The 14,575-nt window shown below is 36.8% G+C and overlaps 1 protein-coding gene across 1 annotated transcript in view; it reads right to left on the bottom strand.

Annotated features, from left to right (window-relative positions):
* Nucleotides 1-1,522: 1,522 nt before the first annotated feature.
* The window catches only part of LOC145276943 (dual specificity mitogen-activated protein kinase kinase 5-like), a 79,116-nt gene continuing 66,063 nt past the window's right edge, over nt 1,523-14,575 (bottom strand). The window contains exons 19-20 of the mRNA XM_080128449.1: nt 11,455-11,500; nt 1,523-1,735 (exon numbers count right to left, since the gene is read on the bottom strand). Coding sequence (XP_079984575.1) covers nt 1,634-1,735; nt 11,455-11,500 — 148 coding nt within the window. The 3' untranslated portion in view covers nt 1,523-1,633. The remainder of the gene's footprint in view (nt 1,736-11,454; nt 11,501-14,575) is intronic.

Here is a 14,575-nt window from a genome sequence, read left to right on the forward strand (position 1 = left end):
GAAATCAAAATAACAAAGTCTCAAACATCATAAAAAACATATCCAATCTATATATTTAAAAAGAAATAAATGAGAATATGCATGTGTGAGGACACTTCTCAACCTATATACTCAGCAAACTTTTGATCTACAGACCGGTGTATGTGTGTGTGTGTGGGGGGGGAGTGTCATCAGATTTTTATCTGTCAACTGTTTCATGAATACACATGCATAAATAGCTGATATGACAGATTCCTTATGTAAAGAATAAGTAGGTTTGAAAACACTTTTCCAAGATCATAGCAAGCTGGCCTAATGGTTATCGTACTTGATTCACTATCTTTGGATTTTGGTTTTGATCTCAGCTTGAGTATTTTTTTGTTTTACTTACAAGTAAACTGCTTAGAAAAAACACTCACATGCACATGTCTCAGTTTCTATATGAATTAAGATATAATATTTATGCATATTTCATGACTGGGCAACGCCAGGCAATCTGCTAGTACATTATAAAAGCAAAAGAACTGATTTGCCTTGTCACCGCTTCCCGTAGCACTTCTAAAAAAATTAGGAATATGTTAGCTGACTATAACCCTGTTCTCATTTTGAATGCTATTCTCAAAACATTTCTGCCAATGGAATCTCTGATCTTCTTCTGGTATGTCTTATCAAACTTGAGAATCTTTTGGTCAAACCATACATATATAATCTTGAGTTTATATACTTCAAAAACAGAAACTTTTATATATTCCTGATGATATACTCTAAATTGTTACAAATAAAAAGCTCAATAAAGTTAGTTTCGGGCTTCAGAGTATATATACTAGTAAGTTACATTTTAATGATGAAAGGATAGAATCAGTCCACAAGCATAATTTTTAATTTTTTTTTTTTTGTTTCTTATATTTTTAATTTTTTTTAAAATTTATTTAGGTACATAAATTAAATATATATATATATAAGAAATAAAAAACAAAAATATAAGTTTGTGTACTGATTCTTACATTTGGTCATTAGAATGTAACTTATATATATATATATATATATATATATATATATATATATATGAGAGAGAGCAGAACCTTCTAGACCTAGAGGATCTAGTTATTACTACAACTTTTATATTATTTTTAGCACTTGTAGTTTATAAAATGCTATTTCAAGTTACAATTTCAATGATTATTTACCATGCCAGCATACCTAACACATACGATTCATATTCAATTTTTTCAGGCTTTGCCCATCGTCAGAAAACTAATTTCCTAATTGAATCTGTCAGAGCAGATTGTAATAAGTCTGTGTTTTATGATCTTTAAGATATAATGGATACAAGAGATAATAGAATGGAACACAGAACTAAATCGGTCTGCTCCACTGGATTAAATAAACAGCTCCGTTTGAAAATTTGCAAAAGCCCAGTGATTACATTTAAACACGCACCAAAGAAAGTTATAGAGTAAAATGAGTGAAACATTGTAATAATGGCACAGCATCGATGATGATGATGATGATGATCAATGAAAAATAATGCAAATGCCAATACTTCATCTCAGAAATATTGACAAATTTAATTAAAAATCTTTTTTAAAAGATGCTTCGGATAGCTTTTTCCTTCTTCCTATATATTTTTTTTTGTCGTAAAAAATAAAAATCCTTATGTGATGTATCCTTTTGCTTGTTGCTGTTGCTCTTGTTGTACCCAGTTCGCCACAATCTGAGAACTTTCTGTACAGTGCATCTGCGTATATGTATGAACCTAGAAACATGAATAAAATTATATTTATACATACATACATAATTATATATGCATTTTAAAACGGCTTTCAAGCTTATTCAAAAAAAAAAAAATACTCAATGCAAAACAGTTTATAATTGTTTCAAAATTATTTTAATTCAGACTCAGCATTTAATAATATATTTTTTTCATTTCTAACAATAATAATAAAATAACAATAATAAAATAAAAATAATAAAATAATAAAAATAAAATAAAATCATAAAAATAAAATCATAAAATAAAACAAAATCATTAAATAAAAATAAAATCATAAAAATAATAATATAATAAAAATAATGAAATAATAAAATAAATAAAAATAAAATAAAATAAAAATAAGAAAGGAAAATAATAAAAATAATAAAATAAAATAATAAAACAATGAAAATAATAAAATAATAATAAAAATAATAATGAGATAATGAAAATAAAATAAAAATAAGATAATAAAATAAAATAACAAAATAAAATAATAAAATAACAATAAAAACGGTAATAACGCTAAAATAAAAATAATAAAAAATAATAAAATAATAAAGTAAAATAATAAAAATAAAAACAATGCACGAATCAAAATAATGTAAAAAGGAAAAAAATATACAATTAATTTTGAATAAGATATGAACATGTAGTCAAGGAATGCACAAGCGAAACGAATGCAATGGCACAAATGTGCAAGCATGAAAGAAAAAAATTGGATTTAACTCTTTCTTCCCCACCTACAAGGCAGGATGGGTATCTTTTCCGTTCTCTGGGTTTCCTCATAACTATGTTGTGGCCCTAGAAAAGGCTTATACAGAAAGACGCGAACAACAGGTTTAGGCAGAAAGAATATATTGCACAAGAAAGTGAATACAAAGAAAGGTTGTCAGTATTTCCAACTGTTGCGTTAGACAGTTTGTAGTCTCGCATTGTGTTGCAATAATTCTCCATGAGAATATTAAACTTTTATAATGATGTTCAGAAGAGTCCATTATGAGTGAATAGGTAAATCCCCATAACACTACTACAAACCAATGAAAAGACTTTCATAAGGCAATAAAACTGTAGCATTGCAGACCAGAAATGCTGCGTCTGATTCAAGTACTTCTCTATCTATATAAGAGCCAAGTACGTCCAAGGATGGAATACTGCTGCCATATCTAGGCTGGAGCTGCTAAAAACAGCCTATCCTGCCTTGACAGGGTACAAAATAGACTTCGTGCAACCTCTCTCCCACAGAAGAGACGTTGCAAGCCTATCTTTGTTTTATCATTATTTCCATGGCAGGTGCTCGTCTGAACTCCAATCTCTGGTCCCCCCTCGCCAATCTTTTACGAAAAACACCCGTCTAGCTGAATCCACTGTCAAAAATTTTCCCCACTCTTTATCTGTGCCTAAATCAAGACGTAGATTCCATGAACAAAGCTTCTTTCTTAGAACTGCACGCCTGTAGAACTCTGTTCCGTCTGCCTGCTTCCTACCTGACTACAACCTGGATGTCTTCAAGTCCAACGTAAACAAATTCCTGATGAACTGCCCCTTTAAGTAAACACTTCATTAAATCTCCACACTAACGTACTGTACTTGCAATAATCCTTATCCCTGAGTGGCTTCCGGGCCTTGATAAGTAGTGACCACTGTGTAAAAAAAAAGTACACATGTCACTTCTTTGATGATCATTGTGGCTTTATTTATCAAGTGGCCTTTCGTTGGTGTCCTTCCGTCTAGATAGATGATGAAGAATCGTGCCTGAAGGTTGTCATGAGTGGTGGCAACTGTTGCTGTGGTTGAGCAGACCAATGCAGGAGCAGCAGATTCTGTTGCACTTCCCACAGTGATACCCTCAGTCATGCTCTGCTGATGCTGCTGCTGTCCTTTTGTGTCTGCCTGTCTTCTCCTCCCACTGTTCATTTCTTCTCTCCTCACTCAGCCAGACACATTTCTTGACTTTGACCCACCAGGAGGCACGGTCTGCAGCATAGGATTCAAGGTCAGAGTTGATGGTTTTTTTTTTGGGTTTTTTTTACATGGAGTTCACCATGTATCAAGGCCCAATGGCCACTCAGGGATAAGGGTTATTGTGTGTACAGTAATCAAAGGGATAGTGTAGCAATAGTATTGGAGAATTGGTAAGGTGTCATTACTTGGGGGGGGGGGGCGGTTCATCAGGAATTTGTTTGTGTTGGACTTGAAGACATCCAGGTTGAAGTTGGGAGGGAAACAGGCAAGCGGAACAGAGTTCCACAGGCGTGCAGTTCTAAGAAAGAAGCTTTGTTCATGGTATCTACGTTTTTATTTAGGCACAGATAGGGAGTGGGGAAAATTATTGACGGTGGTTTCAGCTAGTCGGGTGTTTTTTGAGAAAGATTGGGGAGGGGGGACCAGAGAATGGAGCTCAGACGAGCACCTGCCATGGAAATAACGATAGAACAATGACAGGCTCGCTACGTCTCTTCTGTGGGAAAGAGGTTGCAGGGTAGAGAAAAGGGCATCCCCCACCAAGCCACGGAGTCTATTTTGTAATCTGTCAAGGCAGGATAGGCTGTTTTTAGCAGCCCCCGCCCAGATGTGGCAGCAGTACTCCATCTTTGGACGTACTTGGCTCCTATATAGATAGAGAATTGCATCATTAGTGAGATATCTTCTGGAGCGGTAGAAGGATCCCACCATTTTCCCAGTGACCTTGGCCACAGACTTGATGTCACACATCCTTAAATCTGAGGAGTGGTCTACCGGTTGGTCTGCTGCCAGCTGAGAACTCACCATACAGAATGTCTTTGGGGATTCGGCCATCCTGCATGCAAACGACGTGTCCTAGCCAGCACAGACGTCTATGGGAGAAGCGGCCAAACGTGTGGAAGATTTGCTTTGGCAAGAACGTCTTTGTTCAGAATGCGGTCCTGCCATGTAATGCCTAAGATCGTTCTTAGATTGCGCAGATAGAAGGTATTTAGTCTGCGCTCTTGATGCTTGTAGAAGGTCCATGTCTCACTGCAGTAGAGTAAGATGCTGAGGATACAGGCTTGATACATCCTCATCTTTGTGTTTATGGTCAGTATGTTGTTACTCCAATAATGGCCATAATCGTTGAACTGACATGTAAAAAATATACATACAATAAAATGCAGTAATCCCAATTTACTTAACTCCCTATGAAGACAAAGTTAGACACAAGGTTGTCTTTTTTTCAGTTCTCAAAAAAAAGAAAAAAGAAAAAAAAAAAATGGGGCATTCTGGTTGGTTGGTTGGTTGTTTTACGGCATATCAACCTTTTTCAGGTTATTTAATGCCGAATCTAGTTATTTTGAGGAACGATTTTTAATGGAGTATATTTTTTTTTTACGTCAGATTCTATTTCACCCATAGTTGGGACCCTAACAGGTACTACCACTCCGGGTCAGAGTGGACCAGGAAGCAATGGCAATTAAAGGGTGGCTCCACACTCCCCAAAGCCCGCAAGGTGGGACCTCACCATCGGATATAGTTTTAGGTCATATCCAGGACCGGGGCATTCTGGATATGACAAAAATAAAAATTGTTTCGGTCAAGAATGATCTGTTCTTTTTCAACCAAAGATACTACACTTTGATCTGGGGCTTCTGATGATCATTGTGGATTTGGTTATCAAGTGGCCATAATTGTTCAACTGACTCATTGCGAAATAAACCACATACAATAAAATGCAGTAATCTCAATTTACTTGACTCGGCATGAAGTCAAAATTAAATACAAGATTGTTTTTTATACAAAAAATGCCCAGCTCTCTAAAAAGAGACATTCCAGATCGGACAAAAATAAAAATTGTCCCAGTCAAACAGGATGTCCTCCTCAGACTAAAGATACTACGCTTTGATTATGGCCTTTGGGCTGGAAAATACTCCCTACTTTATTTTCTTTATAGACAAAGAACTTTGGCTGATTGAGACAAGAAGAGGTTACAGCCAGCTATAGATTTGGAAATTTCTTTAGAAGGTGAGTTATGATGGACAATAACTTTTTATAAAAATTTAATCTTTTTGTTATATGAGGGCTTCAGGAGGTTCATAGCTGGTTTAGACAGTTAGGTCACCACTATACTCAGTGACTAATACCCTCCAATATTTCCCCTTTACTGTAGGTTCCGCTATCAAACAAGATGGTGTCACCCAACATCATTATGAAAAGTGTAATTTGGTGGATAAAGAAAATTAAATTGGTGACAAAGCTACAAAAAGTGCAAGGCCTGACTAACTTCATTCCACTTTTTCTACATAGAGATGCACTTTTCCATTACCTTGAAACGAGTAATGAAGATCAGTTAGATGAGGAACAGATAGAAATGAAACTCGTGATGGTGTCAATTGAAAGATTTTTTTGAAGCCTATGAACAGCTAAAATGATTCAAGGAGACAGACATCTTAATTCTTGTGGTTAAATACAATGACTCCACAACTCAATCTTCAATCCTGCAGTCCAATGCACTTCTGACAGCAATTTCTTCTGCCAAACAAAAAAGACACCCTCTCTCCCAAATACAGGCTTTTTATAGGACAAAACCGTCCAAAGTTATTTGCATACTCTTCCCATGATCTCTAGTCTATAAATAGACGCAGTGGCCATTCTCTTCTTCTTTCACTCTCTGAAGCGGCCGTTGCCAGTGGTAAAAGGTTTGCACGATTTTTTTTTTTTTTTTTTACTACACGCCCCCATGATCATTAAAGATCATTCACATCTCATAATCCTGTGTCCAGATCGGCGCATTGCATTCTCTTTGCGGTCTCTGCATCGGCACCGGTTCATCTTCATCACTCCCTGGCTCAGTACCACCATCCTCATCACCTAAATGGACCACACGCCTTAAATCTAAAACATGTCGTGGCATTCCATTGACACTTAAGTTGTTTGGAGATTGCACTCCTGTTATCACTCCTCTTCCCCACTGCGTTGTGCATCGGGCATTAGGCGGTTTCACCCAAACTTCTTCTCCTATTTGGATTCTGGCTGGTCCTTGATCATTAATTTGCGGTGACATGTCTCTAGGATGTCTCCATTCGTAATTAAAGATTGCTCTATGTGACACTGTGTCATCTCTTTGCCCGACCTTAGGGGACATGTTGTACCAAAATGTGGCTTCTTCAGGCGATATTCTTCCTCTCTCAGCTATTGCTTTCATGGTCCGATGATGTCGCTCCACAATTTCCTCCAGGTTTGTAGGCTGCCCTGTAATAACTTTTAATCTTCCATTTTTTTAGCATCGTCTGAAAGATTTCTGAGCGAAAAACAGTGCCGTTGTCCATTATCACCTCCCTTACTAGACCTCGTTCAAGCATCACCTTTTCTAATTCAGTTGCAACTGCAGATGCGGCTTCCACTCGGAGTTCTTTCCATATCGCCAGTCTACTTGGCCCACAATCAATTATTGATAAGTACGCTCCCCCTCGGTAGTGTGCTATGTCAATAGCTAGTCTCGTTCAGTTCGTTAAAACTCCAATTTCCCCAGGATTATGTATATTTGGGGCAGGATCGATCGATTGACACCGAACACAGTTCTTTACTATCATCTGAATTTCTTCCCGTTTTACATTCGGATCCACTTGCCTCACCAAATATAATGTTCTCTCCACTCCCATGTGATGCATGTCATGCAACTCTTTAATTTCTCCAATTCCAAGACAGCATATCGGCGCCTCCTCTTTCTCAATTAACCACTGTTTTTTTATCCGTGTTAGCGCATCTGCCTTGTTTCTTTCAGAAGGCACAAACACTGCTTTTATCTGCAGTTTCAATTCAGACATCAACTCTCTAAGCATCCCTAATCTCCGCTTTATTATCACTTCTCCAGCACCCTTTGTTCGTATTCTGCCACTCTCCTCCACAGTAGAGTTCACCCAACTGAGTACAGTGGCTGAATCAGTTCTTATTTCAATATTTGTCAGTCTCCATTTGATAGCCAAATTGACACCCTTTAGAACAGCATCTAATTCAGCTATGTTAATGTGATTAAAGTCATCACTTTTCCTCAGCCAAGTTGCATCTTCCGCCACCACACCGTCAATCTCGACAACCACGCCAGTTGCAACATTGCTTGCATCACACCACACGACTCCTGTGCTCACTTCAGGTATGTGCCAAGCGCCATTAACAGGGTCTTCTTTTTTCACCTCAGCTAGAACCTCCTGCATCACTTTCATGGTTCTGCAATCAACTTTTTCTTCCCAATCCACTCCATTTGCTCTTCTTTTCACATAACTGCATGCTAATCGCAGCCATCCAGCAATTGGATAGTGCCCCAATAATTTACCACAGATCGAAAATAGCTCCCACCTACTAATTTCTCCTCCCATCTCTGGGATCTCGTTGCCTCTCCTGAACATTAGTGCACCCATCTTATTTTTCATAAGCTTAAGGCCCAGTGCTGCTCCTCCGTCCAGGGATTCCGGAGATTTTGCTGCTAACCCAAACCCCTTCAAATGTTCCACAACTTCCTGCGTCGATATTTTCGTTACGTCTACCATTATATCATCAATGTATGAATCAGTGGCCTCTTTCGTCCTACTTCCTTTCTTTAATACTGTTTTTAAAATGGCTGCCATAATCTTTGGTGCGACATTAAGTCCGAATCCTAATCGTGTTAGGCAATAGGTTTTTCCTTTATAACAGACCAGCTGGTACTGCCATAGTTCCTTTGCCACATGTAGTTGCAGGTAGGCAGACTTAAGGTCCACTATTGCGGTCCCTTCTACCAACTGTCTCCACTTTCTTATCTTTTCATCACATACATCTATTATGTCGCTCCCTGTATGACACGCCACAAAACGGTTCAACTCATGAAAGTCGAACACTGGCCTAACTTTCCCTTTTGTGGCCTGAAATACTGCCATCAATGGCAACACGCCTTTTCTTTCTCCTTTCCATGGTAACAGAATACCATCCGATATCCATCTTTCCACCTCTTTCTCGAATTCTAATTTCTTATCGCCTTCCAGAGAGTTTTTATAATATTGGACTTTGTTCTGCAATACTGGAGACTCTCCCTTCCATGTCCATCTTACTGTCCATTTATCTCCATCGAAGTTTGCTTCAAAGTCTTTATCCTCGATTTTGCAAACATTCAGCTGATGGGCAGCCACGGCACATTGTATATCTCCAAACTTCACTTTGGCTTTCTTTATAGTTACACCTCCCAGCTCATTAATCACGTCCATTCCAATTATGACGTCGATCCCATCAACGATGTGATTCATCAAGATTGCCCTCACCTTTACGTGCATTCCACAGACTTTTATCTCCACTTGTCTGGCTCCTTTACATTCTATATTCCTCCCATCAACTGCTTTCACTGTACCGCTCCTTCCATATCCCTTCAAAAGTTTGGAATTGATTAAAGTAGTGGTGCACCCAGTATCGACAAGTGCAGTCATTACAGAATCATTCACCTCTACTTCTATTATAGGAAGAGGCCAGTATCGCGCCTTCATTTCATTGCTAGGGTAGCTTGCGGCGCAGAAGCTCCCCCTTGCCCGTTTCCCTGAATCTGAGGACAATATCTCGCAATGTGGCCAAATTTTCCACAATTGTAGCATGTTGCCCTGGCCCTAGGGATCTCTGTGCAATCTTTTTTTAGGTGTGGTCCTTGACATCTAAAGCACTGAAGGCTTGATTCTTTCTTTCCCTTATTAGTCTCATTAGTTTGCGCACTTGCGGCCAATGTCCGAGTTTTTACGACTGTTTTGCTGACTAAAAGCCGTGCAGTCGGTATCAGTTTGCTGACATCCATTCTCTCTATGTTCGGTAGCTGCTGTAATGCCACAGATACATCGTCTGGGAATCCAGTTATGAATGCCAGTTTGGCTGTATGTTCCAGCCCTCTTCCCAGATATCCTGCCAGTCCAGCCAATCTTTTGATTTTATTAGCATAAACATCCACCGATTCTCCTGTCCACTTGAATCGTTGCAGTTTTTCGTATGCCTCAAAAGTCCCCTCAGTGAAGGCGGTCACGAGTCTCATCTCTATCAGTTCTGCATCTTCTTGTTCTGCATTATTCATCTCAAGATAGAGAGCGAGTGCATCTCCCTGCAAAAAAAGTGGAATAAAACTGGCAAGGTCTGGCACATTGAAAGCTTAGCCACCAGTTTTACTTTCTTTATCCATCCGACTACATCACCTTCTCCACTAAAAGGTGGTATCACATCTTTTCCCAATCTCAACATCCCAGATTCCATGATCTGTTCTTGGCCGAAATAGCTTGTGGTTAAATACAATGACTCCACAACTCAATCTTCAATCCTGCAGTCCAATGCACTTCTGACAGCAATTTCTTCTGCCAAACAAAAAAGACACCCTCTCTCCCAAATACAGGCTTTTTATAGGACAAAACCGTCCAAAGTTATTTGCATACTCTTCCCATGATCTCTAGTCTATAAATAGACGCAGTGGCCATTCTCTTCTTCTTTCACTCTCTGAAGCGGGCGTTGCCAGTGGTAAAAGGCTGGCACGATTTTTTTTTTTTTTTTTTTTTTTTTTTACTACAATTCTTGATAGCTAAACATTGGATCAATTTTCATAAAATAAAGAGTCTGTGTGACTTTTTCAAATTTCTACATGGAAGAGTTCAGACAAGACCTTGTTGTGTTCTTTTTGCAGCTTTGCACTCCAAATAAAATTGGAGATTTAATCATTCAACAGCTTAGCTTGTGTGTCAAAAACCAATCTCATCTTTTTCTGCACACCATCATTTCTATGATCAACCAGATCTCACCAAACTATCCTCACCAGAAGCACCGGTATAAAAAAAAAGCTATGTATATGTATATATATCATTCCAAAACGTTATCAAAGAAAATATGCAAGAAATGAAGCATATTGATGAAAACAAGATTGAAGAAAAATGTTACGATAGAACTATAATGAAGGGGAGGTAACTCCTTTTGTTTCAGGTGGAGTTACCTTTTCCTTTTTACTTCTGCCGTGCAAGTTCTCACGTGGAGAACAGGATATGACAGAGGGCGGCATCAACAAAAGGAGGACTTTGAATTAGAGTAGATGAAGGTGGAGATATATTACTTCTGTCTGTGGTAGTTCCTATTCACAATGCTTCCATACAGGACAGAGGTAGACACCAGGGTCGTTTTTTTTTAACATGGAGAAAAGGAACAAAGATTAAAAATTGTCTCATTTGTGAAGGATTTCTCCTCTACTGACAAAACAAGAAGTTGAAGCATAGCATTTGAAGAACAGATACTACACTTTGATCTTGGCCCATAAATGGTTATTTATTTGTTTCCCACGAAACAAAATGGGACACAAGGTCGTTTTTAATGTGGGAAATAAACCAGCTCCCCATCAAAAGGGGCATTTTGCAAAAAGTAAAATTGCCTTAGTATAGAAGGGTTTCCTCCTCCATTGACTAAGGACAATTAATTTAAGTGCAGCATCCAAGCAGACACTACACTTCAGACACCAGTCCAGTACGAGTACTGGATATCGGCTGACTTGGCCCGTAACTGTTTGTGATAGTTACTCAAGTAATATCGGACTAAGACTTATAGATGTAATTTGTATCATTCTGTGTTGCTTCCTTGTGAGTATCCTCACTTCTTCCACGACTTTCTTTCTGTAATATTATGCACACACACACACGTCTTTGGGCATAATCTTCTGCAAAGCATTAATAGCTATCATATGCTAACACTCCAATTCATAACAAAAGATAACGAGTTCATAAAAATAAACTCACCAATAAATCAGCTGCTGGTAATCGATCCTGAGGATTGGTCTGCATACTAAAAATAAACATAAAGATGTTTAGATCAATACAAGAAATTGAATAATTAGTATTTACACAGAATAAGGACTGTCCTATCGTCAGAATTTTCTGGACATCACAAATGCTGACCGATGTTTTTGATAAATACTGTGCTACAATGAAAAATTAATTGGGAAATGAGAATATTCTTTTTGTTGTTATAAAAAAAAAAAAAAATACAATGACTATTGGACAATTTTTTTATGAAACTTCAAGAAAATTTAAATTCAAATAATAAAAAATAACACTGTAAGGCAATTTCTTTGAATAAATACAGGGTGTTCCACAAGTTGTGAACACATTTGGACATTAAATATCTCAAAAACTATAAAGGATATAAAAAGTATGCTGATATATATATAATCACAGAAGAGATGTTGCGAGCTTGTCTCTGATTTATCGTTATTTTCATGGAAAGTGTTCGACTGAGCTTCAGTCTATGGTCCCCCCTCGCCAAACTTTCACAAGAAACACTCGTCTAGCTGAAAACACTATCAACAATTCCCCCCCACTCTTTATCTGTGCCTAAACCTAAACGTAGATTCCATGAACAAAGCTTCTTTCTTAGAACTGCACGCCTGTGGAATTGTCTTCCGTTTTCCTGCTTTCCGGCTGACTACAATATGGTTGTCTTCAAGTCTAATGTAAATAAGTTCTTGACGAGCCGTTCCATATAAGTTAACAAATTTACCGAATTCTCATTACTATTGATTACTATATTTTCCAATTTCTACTGTACACTCTTTAACCCTTATCCTTGAGTGGCCTCTTGGCCTTGATAATGTGGTGATGCCTGTGTAAAAAAAAAATCATTAATATTAAAGTTGAACTTGATAAATTTAGCTTTAAAATCATATCACTTTCATTTAACAAATATAGTTCAGTAGATATAAAGTCTTGAAATTTGTCCATGACTTCTGGAATACCCTGTGTTTATTTTTTTTTAATAATAACAACTGATAGCTAACAAAAAATGTTTGATCTTTTTAGATGATTTTTTTTTTTTTGGTATTTCTACACTACCAGAACGAAATTTCAGAAATTGTAAAACTGAATTTCACATGAAAACAATAGTATCTATCTATTCCTCGTATTTTTAAGATGATTATATCCAAAACAGAATTTGAAGAAAACAGTCATATTTGCTTATGTAAGACACGGGAAGGTAATTTCCTCCTGATAATTCTTGAAAAAAGCTTAATTGTAAAATCAACAGTTGCAAAAAGCTTGTATATATATATATATATATTATTTTTATGTTATTTAAGTTTTAGGCAGATAGTTATTTTTTATATTAAACAATTATGAAAAAATCTTGAAAACCAGACTCAGAAACACTATACATGTTATGCTTATTTTGTTATTTGTTTTACGTTAGTCACATTAAACATTTAGAATTACTTCCATTGTTTGTTTTCATTTCGATTTATTTTATAAAAACTAGATGGCCGCAATTTTTCACCTGCTAACACGATTAAAGTTATTTTTTAAAAATAATTCAGTAATATTCAGGTAATTTTGACTGCATAATTTGAAATCTAACATTTTAATTTATTAGAATTGACAAAAATATCAGCAAAAACCATTGTTTTTTTCTACCTGCATTATTAAAAAAAATTTTTTAATTGTGGTAGCAGGTGAAAAATTGCTGTAATCTTGTTTAAATCAAAACGGAACATTAACTCCTTTTTGAACTCTTCTGTGTCTTACGATCATTTTCATCAAATTCTATTTTTATTTTCTTGAATAAATAATTTTATACATTATCGATTTTCGTAATTTTTGGATATAATCATCTTAAAAATACGAGGAATACGTAGATACCATTGTTTCCATGTGAAATTCAGTTTTACGATTTCGGAAATTCTGTGCCAATAGTGTAGAAGCGCCGTAATATTTCTTTCCAGATATTTTATTTTGCTTATTTTTCTTATTTACTAAGAAGTCACCACCTACCAAGACCAAAAGCCACTCAAGGATAAGAGTTAATGAGAAGGATAGATTCTCAGTTGAAACGATGAAGAATATTATGAGAAGATTAAATATAACGAATAGAAGGAACAGAGTCTGATTAATTTGTAGACGGTTGATAACATTTATTTATTGACATTAGATTTTAAGATGACAGTGTTGTAGTCTGCAGGAAAGCAGCCTCATAGTAACAAACTCTACAAATGGGAAGTTATTAGAAACAAACTCTGTTTATGAAAATTCTGCCTGATACTAGGCACACAAAGGATGAAAAGAAAGTTCCTTTCAGTTGTGGCAGGAGGATAAGTTCTCGCTGTGAATGCTTTACAAGGATGAACCAAAGAGTGGAGTTCAGGCAAGTACCTTCCATGACAATAACGATAGAGTAGAGAAAGACTATGAACATCCGTTAGGTCTGCCTGCTTCCCTCCTGACTACAACTTGGATGTCTTCAAGTCCAACGTAAACAAATTCCTGATGAACCGTCTCCTTAAGTAGACACTTTAAATATCCACACTAACGTACTGTACTTACAATAACCTTTACCCCCGAGTGGCTTCCGAGCCTTGATAAGTGGTGACCACCTTGTAAAAAAAAAAAAAAAAAAAAAAAATCTCTTCTGTTCTTATAGAAGAGATTGTCTCCCACTAGATTGTGAAGTTGATTTTGAAAGTGTTTCATTTTAATATTCACACGAGTGTATATTGTTATATAACGAATGGCTCTATGTCTGACAGCGGGTACATCAGCTAGTGTTAATCTTGACAAGGGTTGAACAAAGTGCATGTTGAAGTAACAAAGTTTGGGGAGTAAACCAGTTTCCATGAAAGATGAACAAGAACAGATGTCATGTAAAATTAAGGAGGTCAAATATATCAAAAGTAAAATAAAACAAGAGACATCAGTGACATGATGCATGATGTTATGGATATCAAGGTTTACACAAAAGCTATGGTTTTAGATCAGTTTGCTGATGGGTTGTGGTGAGGCAGATCACCAATAATGCTAAAAATCACTGAAAGGAAAACTTTGATAATCGCCAAGAGCGAAATGCCACACTAAGAACTCTGTTCACTATACC

Source organism: Euprymna scolopes, chromosome 5, assembly GCF_053919585.1.
Source record: "Euprymna scolopes isolate OS-2025 chromosome 5, ASM5391958v1, whole genome shotgun sequence".
Classification (NCBI taxonomy): Eukaryota; Metazoa; Mollusca; class Cephalopoda; order Sepiida; family Sepiolidae; genus Euprymna; species Euprymna scolopes.